The 20,938-nt window shown below is 40.8% G+C and overlaps 1 protein-coding gene across 2 annotated transcripts; it reads right to left on the bottom strand.

Annotated features, from left to right (window-relative positions):
• Window positions 1-202: 202 nt before the first annotated feature.
• On the bottom strand, window positions 203-20,647 carry LOC101746366 (gelsolin). Of its 2 annotated transcripts, XR_009974185.1 has the most exons (12): window positions 20,544-20,628; window positions 14,649-14,717; window positions 12,152-12,226; window positions 10,280-10,472; window positions 8,937-9,052; window positions 7,814-7,991; window positions 6,637-6,737; window positions 5,710-5,826; window positions 5,109-5,180; window positions 3,483-3,545; window positions 1,181-2,369; window positions 203-1,139 (listed from the first exon to the last, which is right to left on the bottom strand). XR_009974185.1 is itself a non-coding variant. In XM_004922143.5 (11 exons), the coding sequence occupies exons 2-11, from the start codon at window positions 14,715-14,717 to the stop codon at window positions 2,298-2,300; spliced, it is 1,056 nt and encodes a 351-aa protein (XP_004922200.1). In that variant the 5' UTR covers window positions 20,544-20,647; the 3' UTR covers window positions 203-2,297. The 2 variants fall into 2 exon arrangements, 1 of the variants encoding a protein (XP_004922200.1); XM_004922143.5 differs by having other exon boundaries at window positions 203-2,369; window positions 20,544-20,647.
• Window positions 20,648-20,938: the final 291 nt, after the last annotated feature.

Genomic DNA, 20,938 nt, shown 5'->3' with positions numbered 1-20,938 from the left:
GCCTCCGAAGGAGACCTGACAACTCAAGGGCAGCTGCTTCGCGAATGAATCTACTACCGGATCGGAAACGCGACCCGCTCAGAAGATCCGGCGAGAAACTCAGCGGGTTGATGCATGGGTTAGGGTTTAGTCAAGTCTGTGTCATTTACAACAAACTTCTTCACTAGACTCTCTGCCATTTGGTAAATAAAAAACAGCAAACTGATTTTCAAATTTTATCTTTATTAGTGTTAAAGAACAAATTGTATAAAATTTACTACAAAATAAAAACCATTGACCGAATACAATAATAGTGGCGTAGTTTGTGACAGATGTCAAAAATGTCAGCTGTCATAATGACATTTGTGACACTTCGAATACAGATACAGACGCGAACATCCCGGAACGATCTAAAAGGTAACCTTAACACAGTTGCTGATTTATACAGACGTTTTAAATAAATATTTAAAGAAGAGATGACGTCAGACGTGGCTAATCGTTCCTTAAGCATGAACTATGGTAAATTCACGTGACATGAAACGCCATTCTGCCAATGTATCGAAGCGGACATTTGAACCTTTTTTTTTGTACCTATCCAGCACTATTTATTCAATTCAGCCAGTGACAATGCTTTTGTTAATAAACAGTGCAGTATATTTAATGCTAATAACATTTTAATATTGTGATTGTGCGATTTATATTCCGTGTGCTAATTAATGAGGAATAACATTTAAAAAAAAAGTCTTAAACAATTATATTTATTATGAACAGTTTGTGCTTACACTTCAGTTTGAACCATGTTTTATATTAATAGTTTATTCTTTGAATTCGCGACACAATTGAAAATTACTTTTATGGGTTTTGGATATTTTGTTTAATATTAATTTTATTATTTCCTAACTTATAGAATTACTATTTAATTGCATTAATTGAATGACAAATAAACAAACCGAAATACAATGTTAAATACATTTTTAATTAACGTAATACTGAATACATTTTATTTTAATACATTAAAAGACATGAAAACGCGATAAAGTTGATGTTTAGGATCATGACGTCCGTCGAAGCACACTGGGTCGAGTGAGACGTTGGGCTGGGGCGGACAACGCCATCTGTTGTCGAATAGCAAAAAGCGAATATCGAAGCTTCTACTAGTACTATGTGGAATGCTCTGGAACATTGTGGACACATTCAAGACGACCTTTAGTGGCTCGGGCCAGTGGTTTCCAAACTTTTCTCAGCTACGAACCGTTTGGTTGAGAGAATTTTTTTGACGAATTCTCTTAAGACTCATTTAGAGATGAACTTGACCGCTAGAGTGGTGCCACTCGACATTCATTGTAAATGCTCATAGAAGCTCATTGAAGCAAAATACGCTCCGACAACTGAGGCGTTATCCGTCATCTTCAAATGCCTCTTGATATAATAATTACCATCTATATTGTATTACGAATCATAACATGTTACTTTTGAGTATTTGAGTATAATAAAATGAAATCGCTAGAATAAGAAGTAACAATTTTAATAACACTAATCGGATATGTCACGGGTCACGCGGTGTTAAGTGGCTAGACTCTAGACTTTTTTTTTGCTTTGATGTGTGGACGAGCTCACAGCCCACCTGATCTTAAGCGGTTACCGGAGCCCATAGACATCTAAAATGTAAATGCGGAACCCATCTTGAGATATACGTTCTAAAATTTCAAGTATAGTTACAACGGCTGCTCCGCCCTTCAAACCGAAACGCATTACTGCTTCACGGCAGAACTAGGCAGGGTGGTGGTACCTACCCGCGCGGACTCACAAGATGTCCTACCACCAGTAATAAAAAGTTGTAAGTTTAAGTTTGTAAGTAAGATAATTTCAATAAGTACATTCTCTTTTATTTATACATATAAAGATAGATATCGAGGGATGAAAGACTGTTTGATTTAGGTGATATTTCTCTTAACACGCGACATTTATCTTTGCAATTAAAGGTCCGTTTTATTTGATATCAGCATCAACAGTTCGATGTTTTTAGTTGAAATTCAAGTAAATTAAATTATTTTTGAACTCTAAGCTTTAAATTAAATTTTAATTTAGCTTAATTTAATTATTAATTATAATAATAATAATTTCATATTGTATTATCATGAACAGTTTGATATTTGTAATTTTAAATTCAATTAAGTTTTTTTTAATTTTAAGTTTTATATCATCAAACTTTTATTTAGATTAATTTAGATTATTAATTATAATAACAATAATTTCATTTAGATAGAACTCCTGTAAAAATCACCCCTCGATATAATTTCGCTTTGTGCTGGGCCATTTCAGTTCCAATCCTCGAAGTATTGCTTGAAGGGTATCGGTTCAGCGCCTTCCGGAACCTTCGACACGTGGACCTGTGTGAGAGAATAATTTAGTTAGTACAATAAGCTTTTCTGGTGACGTCAGCTGTTTCATTTTAACCGACTTCTAAATTTATCTTATTTAGTCGTGAGCACATGGCTCATTTTTTTATTTTATTTTTATTGCTTAGACGGGTGGACGAGCTTAAAGCCCACCTGGTGTTAAGTGGTTACTGGAGCCCATAGACATCCACAACGTAAATGCGCCACCCACCTTGAGATATAAGTTCTAAGGTCTCAGTATAGTTACAACGGCTGCCCCACCCTTCAAACCGAAACGCATTACTGCTTCACGGCAGAAATAGGCGGGGTGGTGGTACCTACCCGTGCGGACTCACAAGAGGTCCTACCACCAGTTAAAATCGCTTTCTTCGCTTATGTTGCGAAGCCAGATCGTTTTTTTTTACTTGTTATTATTTTTTTTGACCTCTTTGTTTATTGCTTAGATGTGACTTAGACTTCGTAGTGCCTCAATCGATAAATAAAAGACCTAAAATTTTGTATAAAATAAACTTAAAACAAACAAAAGCAATCTGTCCGACGGGGGAGACATCAGAGGAAAAACAACATTGCTATTTTTATTTAGGCATCTTGTTAAATTTCGATGTAGTCAATAGCGTCGAGATTTAATAAAAGTATTGTTACGCCGGTAAGAGTAACGTGATCTATCGCTGAATAGTCAAAGGATCTAGTAGCATCTAGAACGCTCGAGAAGTACAACGCCATCTATTTTCCGATAGCGGAAACACACAATACTATAATTTTGTGGAATATTCTCGATGATGTTAGGGATGTCGTCTCGACTACAAAAGCGTTGTAGAGATGGCACGCAGTTAGTCAGTAATCGGAACTACTCGAAGCGAAACAGCGAACGGATCACCTGAAGCGAAGCGGAACACACGAATTGAGAATTTTAAAATGTTCTAAGTGTTGAATACAGTTTTTAGTTGTACTTTTGGTGGAATTTTATTTATCCCGAACCTCAGCGCGTAGCAGTATCTACTTGCTTTTACTTTAAAAAAATATGTTACTAAGGCTTTTTAGTCTGTCTGCGGCTCGAAGGTCGAGTTACTCGGGGCCGTGAAGAAATCGATTATAGACACTCACCCAAGCCGGATAGTCGTGGTATTTCAGGTATTGCTCAGCTCTATTCATCGCTTCGGCTTTCTCCTAAACAAAACACGACATTAATTAATATACTGGATGTTAGGAGACCGCTTCCGAAAACGAAGAGTGACAATAGCACTAATGACTCTATTGATGATGGGACGGAAAAAGAAAGAAAGAAATCATTTATTCGCCAAGCATAGTGAAAATGAGTTATTACTTAAGTTAAAAGCAGCGTATATGCTTTGTCATTATTTGACATGCGAATTTTAGTGCAGTGCAAGATATTATAATATTATATAATTTACCATTCATTCATCCATAATTCAACCAATAATTAATAACTCCATTTAGTTTCAATGTCGTCCCTAAGAAAATAATTTATGTGATAATAATTTCCACTAATAAGATTATCTTTTAGTTTGTTCTTAAAATGAAAATCGTCTAAGTCTCTTAAAAAATCGAACTTGTATTAAAAAAAAAACCATATTTTTAAAAAGTTTGATTAGCATTCTTCACGCCCCATCGTGTTAGTAAAGCTACATGAAACGATAGTTTCATAAAAAATACATTACTCTACTAAAAAAAATAAACCAGCAATGAAACACAAAATCAAAAACAGCTGATGCTCGGGTCAACGACCGCCCGGGCGCGGCGCAGACTCGCGCGATCTCACTACTACTTATTTACAACATTTGTCTACATAACTATCATTATTACTGGTACTTACTGGTGGTAGGACCTCTTGTGAGTCCGCGCGGGTGGGTACCACCGCTCTGCCTATTTCTGACGTGAAGCAGTAATGCGTTTCGGTTTGAAGGGTGGGGCAGCCGTTGTAACTATACTTGACACCTTAGAACTTATATCTCAAGGTGGGTGGCGCATTTACATTGTGAATGTCTATGGGCTCCAGTAACCACTTATCACCAGGTGGGCTGCGAGCTCGTCCACCCATCTAAGCAATAAAAAAAAAGAAAAAAAAGTCGTCTGTATGTCTGTCTTCGTTTTCGTTTTCATGGTGCGGTCTCCTAAACGTGAATTAGAGAAGCTCATAAAGCTAAATAAAAGCTCAAGGGCGCTTAGGCAGATAATAAGCCAGATGGTCAGGTCTGGTTAACGGAGTGGTTGGTGGTAAGTTTATTTTTTAATTTTTACACAGCCCATCTGGTGTTAAATGGTTACCGGAGCCCATAGACATCTACAAACGTAAATGCCGCCACCCACCTTGAGACATGAGTTCTAAAGTCTCAGTATAGTTACAACGGCTGCCCCGCCCTTCGAACCGAAAATCGTTACTGCTTCACGGCAGAAATAGGCAGGGAGGTGGTACCTACCCGTGCGGACCCACCAGACGTCCTACCAACAGTAACTCTATAAACCATAAGTCTAGAAAACCATGCGGTCCATGCCACCCATGATTGAACACTATGGAGGAAAGTCACGTGTGGTCGCGATCCTCGGCCATGACAGAAAGATGAAGAATATAATATACTGGGTGTCCCAGAAAGAATGGATAATCCTGAAACACCTCATTGTAGAGCTATTGGGGACTCAACAAAAAATAAAAAATATATTTCTTAGTTAAAGCGATTCGATCGCCATCTGTGGTCGGATAGCGACCGTTACCTTTAGGTTCGAGCCGCGCCCGACCCACACATAGATGCCGCTGTAACTTCCGGTATCAAGCACGTAGCATTCCTGGGAAATTGATAAATATATCTATAAATCTGTATATTATTAATTCGTGAAGCAAAAACTTGTCATGGCGGGCGAATTCCAAATCTGACGAATCTGAATCACTAATCATCATCCTAATCCCTGACTGTTTTAATAATTTAACCGTCTGGATAATTAAATTAATCAAAATTCAACGCTATAGTCGATATATTTCAAGGTTTATTGAAGTCCATCGCTCACCGTGGACTCCATTGATGGCTAGTTGCTGGTCAACAACCATATGCCCGACCTCCCGACGCTCCGATAAATGCATCTTTTACGTTGTAGATGTCTATGGGCTCCAGTAACCACTTAACATCAGTTGGGCTGTGAGCTCGTCCACCCATCTAAGCAATAAAAAGCCTAAGAGGCTATTCCAGCTACGTCTGATAGGTGAGCTCACGGGGGCTCAACTTGAGAGAATTACCTAACACTAGGCTTAGCAAGGGCAGTGCTTCTCTGAATCTACCACCGGGATCGCGAGGATCCTCATAACAGTATAGGAACTCACATCGGTGTTCAGTTGCTCCTTCTTAAGTGGCGCGGGGAGTCTCGTTATCCTGATGCTGCCAGTCTTATCGGAGATCTCACTCAGGGACACCTCCTTCGTGACGACGCGTTCGAACTCCTGGAATGAATTGACAAGTAGCTACAAGTCTACGGTATCCTAAATCGGATCCCCTGTGCTGTGGGAAGACCACTAATATATCTTAATATATATAAATTACGTGTCACGTTGTTTGTCCGCGATTGACACCTAAACTACTGAACCGATTTTAACTTTTGTATATTTTAAATATGTGTTTTGTTCCAATTTAGGCCATAGGATGGTTTTTATTTCGTTGCAATATTTATTAATTAACAATAAAATGATTTCTTATGTTGATTATTGTTATCTATATATTAATACGTGAAGCAAAAACTTTGTATCCCTTTTTACGAAAATTGCGCGCACGGAGGAGTATGAAATTTTCCACACTTATAGAGAATATAGAGAAGAAGTGCACAATGCTAATATTTTTTTAAAATAATGCATAAAAGATACATTAAATCAATAAAGAAAACATTACACACACTACATACCATGTATTTGACGCACACACGCATACATACTATTTATTGTCAAACTTTTGTTCTTGACGTCAGTTGTCTAATTGAGAATAGATGTAGTCTTGGCGCAATTTGTGATTATAGAAGTATAAAATACAATCATAATAGTGTACAAACTTACAATTCCAATTAATTATAGTCGAATTTCGACTACTGCGGGACCACTAGTTAATTGAAAGTTCCATAAGTCCAAAACAAAGTTGAATAGAGTTTTAATTTGTACTTCGGTGGAAGTTCTGTTTATTCCTAACCCCATCCCCGTAACAAAAGATAGTATGTAGGATACAGAGTGAACCATTGACAGCGCGTTAACTAAATCATCACTCACTTGATCGTCGCCCCCTTCTTCGGCATCAGCGATGGCCTCCTTGTTGCCGGAGCCGAGGGCATCGAAGAACCTGTCGAAGATTCCATCGTGCGCTTCGGAGTCTGTGACGAGAGCGTAAGATGTAACAAAAACCAATGTCCGTAGACAGGAGACGGAGCAAGACCTTAGAGACCAGAGATCAAGGGGTTTTGGACAGGGAACATGGCCCGAACTATAACCCCTCATTATTTCCCGTTGGTGACGTGAGGCGACAGATCAATCGGTGAATGGACAGCAGAGATCTCAGAGTACTTTATTAAAGTAACCGATAGTACTAGTACTCTGACGTCAACACGTCCACACAAATGCGAAGTTTGAGACATGATGTCTGAGAGAGCCCGGGAGGCGTTCACTGATGGTAGGTCGTCTTGTGAGTCCGCACGGGTAGGTACCACCACCCTGTCTGTTTCTGCCGTGAAGCAGCAATGCGTTTCGGTTTGAAGGGTGGGGCAGCCGTTGTAACTATACTGAGACCTTAGAACTTATATCTCAAGGTGGGTGGCGGCATTTACGTTGTAAATGTCTATGGGCTCCGGTAACCACTTAACACTAGGTGGGCCGTGAGCTCGTTCAACCATCTAAGGAATAAAAATGAAAACCTGCCAGTGCTTATTTAAATGACTTGTTATAATTCTACCTATGATATATATGAAGGTATTCACAAAAATATACATATGTCGGTAAAGTTTTTTCCGTCTTTTTTTTATTACCCTTGTAGGCAGATGAGAACCTGACGGTGACTGGTTACCATCGTCGCCCATGGACTTCAGCAATGCCAGGGCAGAGCCAAGCCGCTGCCTACCGTCCACTTCAAATGTGTACTAATCATGTCAATGTCATAACGCAAGGTTTGTCAAGAAAAGTCAGATGTTGGACATTGCGCAAAAAAGAAAAGCAGACAGCCCACCTGATGAGAGTGGTTCATGGACATCAGTAATGCCGAGGACTGAGTACTCTCCACGAGCCTCGTTTGAAGGAGAACATACTATGGTGCTCGGAAAACAATTAAATTACTTGCAATACACTTTAGGATAATATTGTTTCATCGTAATAAACCCTCCCACAAATATATCAAAAACGTATTTATTATCCAGACGCTCTATTAATCTTCTCTACTGAGACCAGACCATTAACTCACCGACCACTTCGATATCAGCCCTTCCATTGTGATCCTGGTCTTTAATCTGGTTGGCTACGGTGATGGCTTTCATCCTCTCGACTCCTTTCGCCTTCTCACCCACGAAGACGAAGATCTGATGGTCTACGTCCAAAATGAAGCAGTCGCCGTTGTTCAAGGACTCAAATGTCGGTTTTACCTTGGAGACAAAAACAGAGCTGCACAGGACTATGTCTACAGTAGTGTAGTATAGGACTCTCGGCTGGATGTAGGTCGGATCTGTGTCTGTTTGTGCACGAGAAGAGCTCGGGATCAGTACAGAGCTGCAGAGGACTGTGTCTATAGTAGTGTAGTATAGGACTCTCGGCTGGATGTAGGTCGGATCTGTGTCTGTTTGTGCACGAGAAGAGCTCGGGATCAGTACAGAGCTGCAGAGGACTGTGTCTATAGTAGTGTAGTATAGGACTCTCGGCTGGATGTAGGTCGGATCTGTGTCTGTTTGTGCACGAGAAGAGCTCGGGATCAGTACAGAGCTGCACAGGACTATGTCTACAGTAGTGTAGTATAGGACTCTCGGCTGGATGTAGGTCGGATCTGTGTCTGTTTGTGTACGAGAAGAGCTCGGGATCAGTACAGAGCTGCAGAGGACTGTGTCTATAGTAGTGTAGTATAGGACTCTCGGCTGGATGTAGGTCGGATCTGTGTCTGTTTGTGCACGAGAAGAGCTCGGGATCAGTACAGAGCTGCAGAGGACTGTGTCTATAGTAGTGTAGTATAGGACTCTCGGCTGGATGTAGGTCGGATCTGTGTCTGTTTGTGCACGAGAAGAGCTCGGGATCAGTACAGAGCTGCAGAGGACTGTGTCTATAGTAGTGTAGTATAGGACTCTCGGCTGGATGTAGGTCGGATCTGTGCCTGTTTGTGTACGAGAAGAGCTCGGGATCAGTACAGAGCTGCAGAGGACTGTGTCTATAGTAGTGTAGTATAGGACTCTCGGCTGGATGTAGGTCGGATCTGTGTCTGTTTGTGCACGAGAAGAGCTCGGGATCAGTACAGAGCTGCAGAGGACTGTGTCTATAGTAGTGTAGTATAGGACTCTCGGCTGGATGTAGGTCGGATCTATGTATGTTCGTGTACAACTCACCTGCTTAACGCGGACGTTTCTTTTACCCTTGATCTGGAAGAGTCGTTTCTCTGTTCCCTCATTGATCGTCACGTGGCTGAAGCCTGAGGCGTGTCCGCCTTTTAAGTAGCGGATGGCTGGAAATGTCTCTCGGATTAACAATTCTGTAAGCGCTATTTGACACCCGTAGATACCAGCACCCCACCCCACTATAGAACTGTAGAAGTGAGATCGTTCAAAATCTTCTTTATTATAAAATAATTCAAAATTAACTGACGCCTTTTTAGGCCTTCCTCATTCAATCATTTTCGCCATCTTCCTTTTCTCTGTCAGTCTCTTTTCCCTTTCTTACTGTTCTCTCTCACTCACATCTTAAAGCTCTGTACCACACTCCTTTCATACGTTCCGTTCTTACCAATCCTACAGGACTGAGACTTAGAACTTGCATCGCATGTTGTTGATGTTAATTGAACTTAATTGAATAATGAAAATGTACCAAGTTAATTAGCATTATGAATAATATTTATAAACTAGCTCACCCGGCAGACTTCGTAGTGCCTCAACCGACAAATAAAAGACCTAAACTTTTGTATAAAATAAACTTAAAACAAACAAAAGGAATCCGTCCGACGGGGGACACATCAAAGGAAAAACAAAATTGTTATTTTTATTTAATTCCGAGCATTATCATATTTATCTACTTTTAAACCTTCTCTGGATTTCCAAAAATAATTCAAGACCAAAATTAGCCAAATCGGTCCAACCGTTTTCGAGTTTTAGCGAGACCAACGAACAGCAATTCATTTTTATATATATAGATGGATTATGCAAAGAACTTTAACAATGAACCTAAAACTAAAAACCTTACAAAATAACAATAATGATAATAATTTAATAACTAAAATATATTATTAAACGAAGTCCCTTTAGGCAAGGTTCCGAAGATACTGACAACATTCCCCCTTTGAATAGCTAGACTAATTCTTTGTCCAACATAGCTGCCAGCTCCTCTGTGATGTCGACTAACCTTTTTGTTAATTGTGACCGTTTAAAATCAGTAGAGTTCATCCATACTACTTGGAGCCGCTGCGTTCATCCACAGTGCGTTTCCAAAGATCTTTTTTGCCACGTACCATCCGGCTATGGAATGAGCTCCCCTCCACGGTGTTTCCCGAGCGCTATGACATGTCCTTCTTCAAACGAGGCTTGTGGAGAGTATTAAGCGGTAGGCAGCGGCTTGGCTCTGTCCCTGGTATTGCTGAAGTCCATGGGCGACGGTAACCACTCACCATCAGGTGGGCCGTATGCTCGTCTGCCTACAAGGGCAATGAAAAAAAATGGTGCAATAAATAAAAGCGACTGACCTGGCGAGAAATATTCCAGGAACTCCTTGGACTCGTAATATTGGACCTCTCGGTGCTGTACCGCTGATCCCTGGAATTGTTCGTCGTCCAAGTTCACCGTGAGGATGGCCGCCGCGCCGGCTTCGTCCTGGCTGGTCCTTGAGCCGAGCCAGAAGTGGATGTCCCATGTTAGACGGTCCTTATCGCCTGTGGTCTGGAATAAAGCTTCAACTTATATCCGCGTGGAGGTTTGACGATGATAGGGAAGATCTTCTACCGAGCGGGTGATATTGCTCGGTAGACCGACGCTCCTCCGAATGTTGTTGTTCGGAACTTGTATATATGCAAGCTTATCTTGAAAATGTCGTAAGCGAGATTCAGGTATCTGTCATATAAAATATCTTGAGTTGTATGATGGCTACCCGCCACAATCCGTATCCAAAACTAGTTGTGTCGTCATGGTCTGATGGGATAAAGACCTTTTCCCGCGATTTACTGGTGGCAGAACCTCTTGTGAGTCCGCACGGGAAGGTACCATCACCCTGCCTATTTCTGCCGTGAAGCAGTAATGCGTTTCAGTTTGAAGGGTAGGCTAGCCGTTGTAACTATACTTGAGACTTTAGAACTTATATCTCAAGGTGGGTGGCACATTTACGTTGTAGATGTCTATGGGCTCTGAGCTCGTCCACCCATCTAAGCAATAAAAAATAAAAAAAATCCTTCACGAAGCCGGTCGTAATGGCAGTGGGCAGAAAACCTTCCTTGTAAAGCACATGACTGCTACAGACAAAAAACTCTCGAGGTGTACCGATAAACGACTGTTAAAAGCCACTGAATCTTCATGTTTCAAGGTCAAGAATGTAATCGCCGTTCCGTTCGTCTTTATTTACATTAAGCCTAAACAAAAATCGTGAATGTGAACGTCTGTATGTTTGTAATTCGATCGTGCAGAAATAACCGAACGGCTTTCGACGAGATTTCGCATATAGATGCTTTGTTGCCTAGATTTAGATGTGGTAAATCAAATGATCTGGGGAACGCCAGGTGTAATTCTGCTGTGAATACGACATTGTGTGCATTGGTTCATATGATTTCAGGTACGAATAAATAGACTGATAGGTTAAGGACCGAATGGAGTGACATAGGCGACCCTTGATCTTTTTTTATTTTTTATTGCTTAGATGTGTGGACGAGGTCACAGCCCACCTAGTGTTAAATGGTTACTGGAGCCCATAGACATCTACAACGTAAATGCGCCACCCACCTTGAGATATAAGTTCTAAAGTCTCAAGTATAGTTACAACGGCTACCCTACCCTTCAAACTGAAACGCATTACTGCTTCACGGCAGAAATAGGCAGGGTGGTGGTACCTACCCGCGCGGACTCACAAGAGGTCCTAGTAAGAGGTCTCGGCAATACAGCAGCGCTGGACTGACCATTCCGGCGAACCGTAGAAGCTTATCCAGCAGTGGACGTCCGTGAACTGATGATGGTAATGACTGAATGGAACGCATGCCAGCTTCGCGGCAGATATATGTAATACTCTTCTTCTTCTATATCGTTCCCTCATGTTCCTCCACTGTGTTCGATCATGGGTGGCACGGGCCACATAGTACAGACTACCATTAAGTGCTCCTCTAACTTGATCCGACCAACTGGCTGGTGGTCTCCAATCTTTTGGGCATGGTACAAACCCAAATCGCTATCCCATCAGCGACTCCCACTAAAACATGCCTTAATACAAATAGACCATCTATTTAACATCATGGTATGTTATACTGACAGAACGCTACCGTTAATTCTTCTATGTCTTCCCTCCAATGGAAAGGGGGGTGAAATAAGCGGACACCAATTAAAGTTTCAGGGTGGTGGAAGTAACTTATGTAACTTACGTTCAGTACAATATAGGAGTCCCCAGAGTAGAAGAGACCAAACTGAGTCTTCGGAACGGCGACCGGTTCGAAGTTCTGCAACAGAAGCTTAGCTGATAACCGGGTTCATTATCCGGGCGTTTCTCTCGAGGCCTCTGGTTTTGGACATTGTGCCTTCTTTGAGAGCCGTCGGTAAATACAACTTTGAGATGCATTCATGTTTTATTCTATTTTTATATGTGAGATGTAAGTTGTAAGGTCTCAGTATAGTTACAACGGTTGTCCCGCCCTTCAAACCGAAACACATTACTGCTTCACGGCAGAAATAGGCAGGGCGGTGGTACCTACCCGTGCGGACTCACAAGACGTCCTACCTCCAGTTCTTACTTAGGTTTGCTATTTAAGCGAGTTCGTTTTTATATTATATTTTTTTTCCCCTATCTATGCTAATAGCCTTGAGAGGCTATTTCAGCTTCTCAGCTTTGACGTGTAGGTGAGCTCACGGGGCTCAAACCGGGAGTGTTGCTAACACTGGCCCTAGCAAGAGCAGTGCTTCGCAGAATCTACCACTGGGTCGGAAACGCGACCCATTGAGAAGATCCGGTGAGAAACTTAGTGAGCTGTGTCTATGGGTTAGTTTACTCGTCGAGCCCTTCATTGCAAGCGACGGGTTCGACGAGGATGATGACCGGTGCTTGTGGTGCCTAAAAGCATCGTTAATGGATCGGGAGGGTCCGTAATTATGTGTTTAGGGCGTATTAAAATATATTATAAATCTATATCAATACTAATATTTTAAAGAGGAAAGATTTGTTTGTTTGTTTGTTTCGAATAGGCTCCGAAACTACTGGACCGATTTGAAAAATTCTTTTTCCATTAGAAGCCGACATTGTCCCTGATGAACATAGGCTACTTTTTTATTATTTTTTTTATTTTTTTTTGTGGTTTCATGTGTGTTTTAATGTTTCCGAAGCGAAGCGAGGGCGGGTCGCTAGTATATAATATTTATATTTCCGATTTCACAAACCTTATCGTGTGGTATAATTAAGCGAACTATATCAATTATTGTATTTGAATAAATCGATAAAAAATAATTAGATGTAACCACGAGGCACTTTATCAGCTATGCACGTAAAATATAATGAATTATTTTGCAAAACAACACCAACCGCGAATACAATGTATCCTGTTCCTATCAGAAAAACACAAAACCCGAATGTGTTCCAGTTTTTAGATGTCCATGGGCATCGAGCAACAAGACATAGTGACTATCGACGGCAGAAACAGGCAGAATCGTATCTACCCTCATCTTATAGCAACTTACTTCAGACGCGTATATTTCTGCCGATATGAATTATGAAACTGAATTAATTGAGTGAAACTGTGAAGAGATGTGTGAAGTGACGGGGCGGCCTAAGCGCCATTGTCCATGGGCCGATAGTCACGCAGCAAACAGAGACTATTTTGAACTATTTTTAAATAGAACTATTTTGACTAAACAGCATCTCAATAACGAGAAATAGACGGTAGTTTAAAAATAGAGGGTAGTTAGAACGATTTTGAAATGCCCACGAAAAAGACACAACTGCAAGATTTTGTTTTTATTGCTAAGATTAGTGGACGAGCTCCCGGTCAAATCTGGTATTAAGTGGTCACCGGAGTCCATGGACATCGACAACTTAAATGCGCCCGTCCACTTTGAGACATAAGTTCTAAGTCCCAGTTTTTTTACAGTACAACGGCTGCCCTGCCCTTCAAAACGAAACCCATTACTGCTTCACGGCAGAAATAGGCAGGACGGTGGTACCTACCCGTGCGGACTCACAAGCCGTCCTACCAACATTTCAAAGTATTCGAAAAGGAATAATTTTAATTGTATCTGCGATTTGCCGAAAACCAAAGTTATCTATAATATTTTACTAATACGTTAATCCGAGCGACAACAACAAAAAAAGAGAATGTTCAAGGAAATCAAAATGGCCGCTTTTGATTTCTTGAAAGCAAAAAAAAAAACGGAAAAAATTTTTTTTGGCGCGCATTCAAAACTAATCTTGTATAACGTAATTTTATATGTCGTCCGTAAAACTTGAATCTCTTTTACTTATATTAGTTTTTGTGTAATTAAATATAACTAGAGATAAAAAACATGGCGGGTCGCCTGTCAAATTCTCCCGCCCAATTCTCATCTGCGTTTAGTATTGTCTGTGCTTTGAATTTCACGGATTCACGAAAGCGAATGCTGCCTTGAGACATGAGGTTTGAAACTCCAGGTTATTTTGTAAGTGATGTATCAGGCTTCAAAACCGAAGCGCGTTACTGCTTCGTGGGAGAAATAGACAGGGCTATGGGACTTATAATTAGTTTTTGTGTAGGTAATTAAATATAACTAGAGATCAAAAAAAAAAATGGCGGGACGCCTGTCAAATTTTCCCGCCCGATTCTCATCTGCGTTTAAATATTGTCTGGGCCTTGAATTTTACGGATTCACGCGAGCCACCAGCACCCGTCATCACCTCACCTCAATCCTCCATATTTCGAGACCCGGCTTCCTGCCGGCATCCGCGAATGCTTGGTGTACTTCAGGCATCTGTTAATTGAAAGAAAACGATTTATGCGTATTTAGATTTATCGGTTGATTTTTACCTTTTTTGGCTTAACACTAGTGAACGAATTAGGACGATATTGTCGAACCTAATTCGATCTTGTCTGGTCATCACGCTCCGTAATGCTTTCCATACTTATACCGAAATTATAATTACAATCACTACATAGTATAAAACAAAGTCGCTTTCTCTGTCCCTATATCTGTCCCTATGTATGCTTCAATCTTTAAAACTACACAACGGATTTGGATGCGGTTTTTTTTAATAGATAGAGTGATTGAAGAGGAAGGTTTATATGTATAATAACATCCATTAGATAGTGGAGAAATCAATAACAAATTACAGTTTCCGAAGCGAAGCGAGGGCGGGTCGCTAGTTAATTATATTCGTATTTCGACTACTGGCGGACCACGTCTAGTTGTAATAAATCAGTCATTAAAACGAATTTGTTACATGCGTAAAAAATATTTTCTACTTTTTTTTTAAATATTTTATTAGACTAGTCAACGTTTGGAAAGGATTTATTTTTTTAATTATTATTAATAGCTGGGGAGGGAGCAAGAGAGGGAAAGAGAGAGAGGGAGAGAGAGAGGGATAGAGAGAGGGAGAGGGAGAGAGAGAGGGGGGAGGGGAGAGAGAGGGAGAGCGGGAGAGAGAGAGAGAGAGAAATATACAATTCGATTTAAAATCGCTGTTACACAAAACAGACGCGTGTGGCTACGAATCCATTAACTGGTCGCACGATGACAAGTAACGTGCAATGTTCTTAGAAACTCGGTCAAGTAAATAATCAGTAAATAGACAGAGAACTAAACAGAGCGGGATGTATTTCGGGATGTATTTGACGTAATTTTCTTCGGCTTTCTTCCTCTACATAACCGTTACTATTATCTTACTCATTACACACAGAGGGTACAATAATACGTTCATTTCAATATTTTTTGTTAATTGTTATGTTTTTAAGCTCACATATTGTCACTTTTATGCAATCCATGAATTTCAGTTTAATTTTTGTTTTGTAATATTCTATTTTGGAACGAAGTTCCTTATGAGACGACGTGGAGGGGTACCTTAACCGGGAAAAAGCGTCCGTAACGTAAGATTTTTATTATTTATGTATAGTCTTAGTATGATGGCTATACAGTGTCTAATGAATAGTCTACGTGATGACGGCTATTATTATTATTATTCATACAAATAGCTGTTTCTTTGTATATTTTTATTATATATTTTTTTATAAATCATTGTGTATAAAATATATAATAATCATTGTGAATAATGTTCATAAAGTAGGCACTGCCTGTCTCGTGGAAAAAAATAAATAATTTATTTTATTTATTTGTTTATATATTTAACCTTTGGCTTAAGGGACTATTTGGACTACGCGCGGACCGGTGGGTGAGCTCACGGGGCTCAAGCCGAGGGGATTTGCTAGCACTGGCCCTGCGTGTCCACAAAACTCCCAAACACCAGTGAAAATTTAACCCACTGAGTTTCTTGGGCATTTTCTCAGTAGTTCGCGATTCCGATGGTAGATTGAGCGTAGCGCTGCTCTTGCTGAGGACAGTGTTAAGAAATTCTCTCGGGTTGAGTCCGTGAGCTCACCTACTCTTCCGCGTGAAGTAAGAATAGCCCTTTAGGCTACCAATGATTAGGTAAGGGAAAATATACATATATAATACTTTTGTGCATGTGTAGTCTTCTTCTTCTTCAGCGTTCCCTCACTGTTGAGGATCGCGACCACATGTGACTTTCCTCCACAGTGTTCGATCATGGGTGACATTAACCGCTTAGACTAGACTACCACCAACTGCTTCCTTTACCAGATCTAACCATCTGGCTGGTGTTCATGCGACTGAGTTCCTTATAAATGGCTGGACCAATTTTGATGAATTTTGTGTGTACGTGCTGTGTATTTAAGTTCCCTTGTAGGCAGACGAGCACACGGCCCACCTGATGGTGAGTGATCACCGTTGCCTATGGACTTCAGCAATGCCAGGGGCAGAGCCAAGCCGCTGCCTACCGTAAAGAAGTGGATCAATGCTTTGGATTCAATGCTTTAGATTCGCAATTCAATATCTTTACTTTCTAATTTTTTTTTGGTAAACTATCAAAACGGCCGGTTGTTTTTCGGATTGGAACCCGCAATGCAGGTTTTACGAGCTGGCAAATGATAGATCCGCTCGAAATAGTCTGAAAAACACGGTGATGTCATCGGGGATACGAGTGCTGCCAGGTTTTAGACACGCAATCGTTTATATCAACCGACTGACTCGGCGATGCGGTAAACAGCGGCCTTGACTATTGCACCGAGGGTCGTGGATTCGATTCCCGCATCGGAACAGCTACCTGCGTTAGCCGCTAGGGGCGCTGTTCCAACTCCATAAAAATTTGAGTTAACTTTTACGCTATCGAGAACGTTTAAAAACTCGCACTAAGCACACAGGTCGTTGATATCACCGGCAATTTGCGCTAAGTCCGTATTTCTTTAAAGCTTTAAAAATTCTGTTGTGGTAATACGACAAAGGGAATATCTCCCATCGAGCGAGTGATATTAGTAGACCGACGCTCAGAATGTTGTAGTTCACAAACACTACACAAGCGCAACGTGTGAATGTTATGAACGCGAGCTACATGGTATGCGGAGTGGGGGTGTTAGGTTTTATTTTCGTTACGGAATTTCTTGATTCGGTCGCCGAGCTCAAAGCCCGCTATAAAAGCTATGTAATAGCTTAAAACGAATTCCCGAAATTACCAATAGATTTGTTGCTAGGCAATTTCATGTTTTGCACACGGCAACACTGGCGAATCTAACGTTATGGGGGAAATCGATAAGCCATGGTGTGGGCGCGACCGTTAATGTCGACTCATGGGAAATAAATAGATTAACGACGTATGTATGTAGCTTTTATTAAACACGTAAATGTAAATAATTCGGTATTTTTGTTATCGAGCTAGTCATTCGCGGCTCTCCTGATGTAAAGAGTTTTACCGAAGCTCATTTACCTATCAACACTGATCCCGCTATCCAACTCGGAGTAAAATCTAGAAGTTTCAATCATAATTTTTACTGGTGGTCCGCACGAGTAGGTACCACCGCGCTGCCTATTTCCGCCGTGAAGCAGTAATGCGTTTCGGTTTGTAGGGTGGGGCAGCCGTTGTAACTATACTGAGACCTTAGAACCCATATCTCAAGGTGGGTGGCGCATTTACGTTGTAAATGTCTATGGGCTCCAGTAACCAATTAACACCAAGTGGGCTGTGAGCTCGTCCACAAATCTAAGCAATAAAAATAAATTATACAATTTTGCTGCTAAAGACGGTCGAACGAGCTCATGCGGCCCTCCTGATGTTAAGTGGTTACCGGAGCCCATAGACATCAGCAACGTAAACTCTGTCACCCACATCGAAACAATACAATGGCTGCTTCGCCCTTCGAGCGAACTAGGCCTATAATTCTTTAGGCTACGACCTTCCGATCTACCCTCGTACCCTACCCTTAAAGACAAAGGACAAATAAGGTTGACCCCTATTTATCTTATTATGGAAAAATTTATTTTTAGTTTGGTTATCTAAAATATGTCAATAACCGGCGGACAGCTTGCAGCGGGTAGCTGCGTTGAATCTACGCCTAATGCGTTTTAACATGTCGACTGTCGTGTAGGTCACCAGTGCCCTACGCGGCGCACTCAAGTAATTATGTCCATTTCTCTCTTCGATTTTTTTACCAAGGCGCAAGAATATCTTAGAGGCTCTGCTAAACTAAGTTAGGCTAGACCGTGAGCTCACTGGGCTCAAACCTGACGACGTTGCTAACTCTAGTCCTGGCAAGAGCAGTACTTCGCCGAATCTACCACCGGATCGAAAGCGCGACCCACTCAGAAGACCCGGTGCGAAACTCAGTGGGCTGTGCTCCTCTTGGCCTTGAAACTTGCGTTTTTAAAAACGCTAATCGCTTCGCTTATTTCCGTGACGCTGCGAAGACACCGCGCCTTTACGCAAACAATTGCTTAGTATCGTCATATTGTACAAACAAACATCATCTGTTTGTTTGTTTGTTTGTTTTATTCATTGTTGTTATGAGTTCTAGACCAGTTATGTGACGTGGCTACGATGATTTTTTAATTCGGAAAGAATTTAACGCCTTCCATTTTCCCGGGACAAAAGTAGCGTGTTTAATTTACGGGCCCAAAGTTAATTTGTTGATGCGTACAGCGAACGCACTCCCGTATTAATTATAACAAACACGTGCCTAGTGCGAGTTGTTAACGTTCTCGATAGCGTAAAAGTTAACTCGAATTTCACTCGTCAAGTCAGTAGTCGTTTTTTTTTTTTTGTTATGATCATCATTCTCCTGCCGTTCTCAAAGTCGCCTGGAATCGGCGCAATATGTTCTCTCCTTCCATACTCCTCTATGTATCATTTCTTGGCTCACTCCCCTCTTACACATGGGTTGACGAGCTCACATTTCACCCGGTGGTAAGTGGTTACCGGAGCCCATAGACATCCACAATGTAAATGCCGCCACCCACCTTGAGATATAAGTTCTAAGGTCTCACAGTATAGTTACAACGGCCTATTTCTGCCGTGAAGCAGTAATGCGTTTCGGTTTGAAGGGCGGGGCAGCCGTTGTAACTATACTGAGACCTTAGAACTCATATCTGAAGGTGGGTGGCGCATTTACGTTGTAGATGTCTATGGGCTCTAATAACCACTTAACACCAGGTGGGCTGTAAGCTCGTCCACCCATATAAGCAATAAATAAAAAATTTTAAAAATTTTTTCTTCCACTCCTTCGACAGAGAAGCTGTCACGTAAATGCCACTTAAAGTATTGGACTGCAAACGCAGGGTATGATGACGAAGGGAATTGTTTGGTGCGGTAGGGCCCTAAAATATCCTTGGGCTTGCGGTCTTTTATTTTCCTACCTATGCTGATAGCTTTGAGAGGCTATTTCAGCTTCTCCTTGACGTGTAGGTGAACTCACGGGGCTCAAGCCGATTGCGATCTACTCGCAACATCTGCAGACCATTCCCCACATACCCCGGTTACCTCCTACGCGCGGATATTTCGTAGGAGGTTCGGTCCCCCCAGAAGAAAAAAGCGGTATGCTGATGGAAGTGGCCTGTGAGGATCGGATTGGGTGAGGCTACATTTTAGCCATTCAGGCGTGAAACCATGCAGCTTCTGGTTTGAAATGCGCGCTAACTTATCTATACTAATATATAAATCTACAGTGGTTTTTATGGATGTTCCGTTATAACTACTGAACCATGCATCCGAATGACTTGAAATTTGGTATCCATGTAGAAAATACATGTACTTAATGGATAGTCTAATAGTTATATGAGCGTTAATGATGAGAATCTTTGTGGGGTGAGAAATAATAATGTTAATTTTAAATGCCCAGCGAAGCGGACGGGTATGTACAGCTAGTACCTATGCACTAAAAATGATTTTAATTAACCAACCTAGACAAAAGGAAAAACACTTCCTAACATTCTTACACATAATACAAACATAATTGGCATTAACACTCCAAAAAACTTTTCTTAACACAGTATCTGAACAAGATATTAATCTCATCATAAACAAACCAGATTTAAGATACTGTCATTTGTAAATTTTCTCTTCTATACCGACGCGCTCTGAATAATTTGACCGGTATTTTGTTAATAATACGTTAACGTATTAAAAATACACAAGTTAACATTTTTTTAACGGTAAACTAATGTGTTTTGTGTTATTTAGTAATGTTTTATTAAGTTTCAAGCGATGTTTTAATTCAAAAAATAAAATTTATGACTCACTTTAGGTCGCGTGCACTCTCACTGACGACAACGCGCTGACTGAGTCGACATTCTGTTTCTATGTAGTTGTCTCTGTGTGTTTTTTGGAGGAAACAAAATAAATTAGACGCGAAACGGGTCGATTGGCGTTAGTTAAAACGTTGTAGCTAGTTTTTTTTCTATTCCAAAATTTCCTGTTTGAAACATTAAAAAATTTATATAATATTTACTAGTGACTTCGCTTCGCTTCGGTAACTAGGTATAATTTATTATTGATCTTATTGAATTTTCTTTTATACAAATCTGGTACTAACACTAACAAAAAAATCTAATTTTTCTCCTTCTTATATTCATGGTTTACTATTTGGGCGATAATGGCTTAAAAATAAAAAATTGATATATGCTGTTACGGGCTT

This window comes from Bombyx mori, chromosome 11 (genome assembly GCF_030269925.1).
Source record: "Bombyx mori chromosome 11, ASM3026992v2".
Taxonomy (NCBI): domain Eukaryota; kingdom Metazoa; phylum Arthropoda; class Insecta; order Lepidoptera; family Bombycidae; genus Bombyx; species Bombyx mori.
Note: the sequence above shows the minus strand (reverse complement) of the source record. Positions and strands in the feature narration are given on the sequence as shown.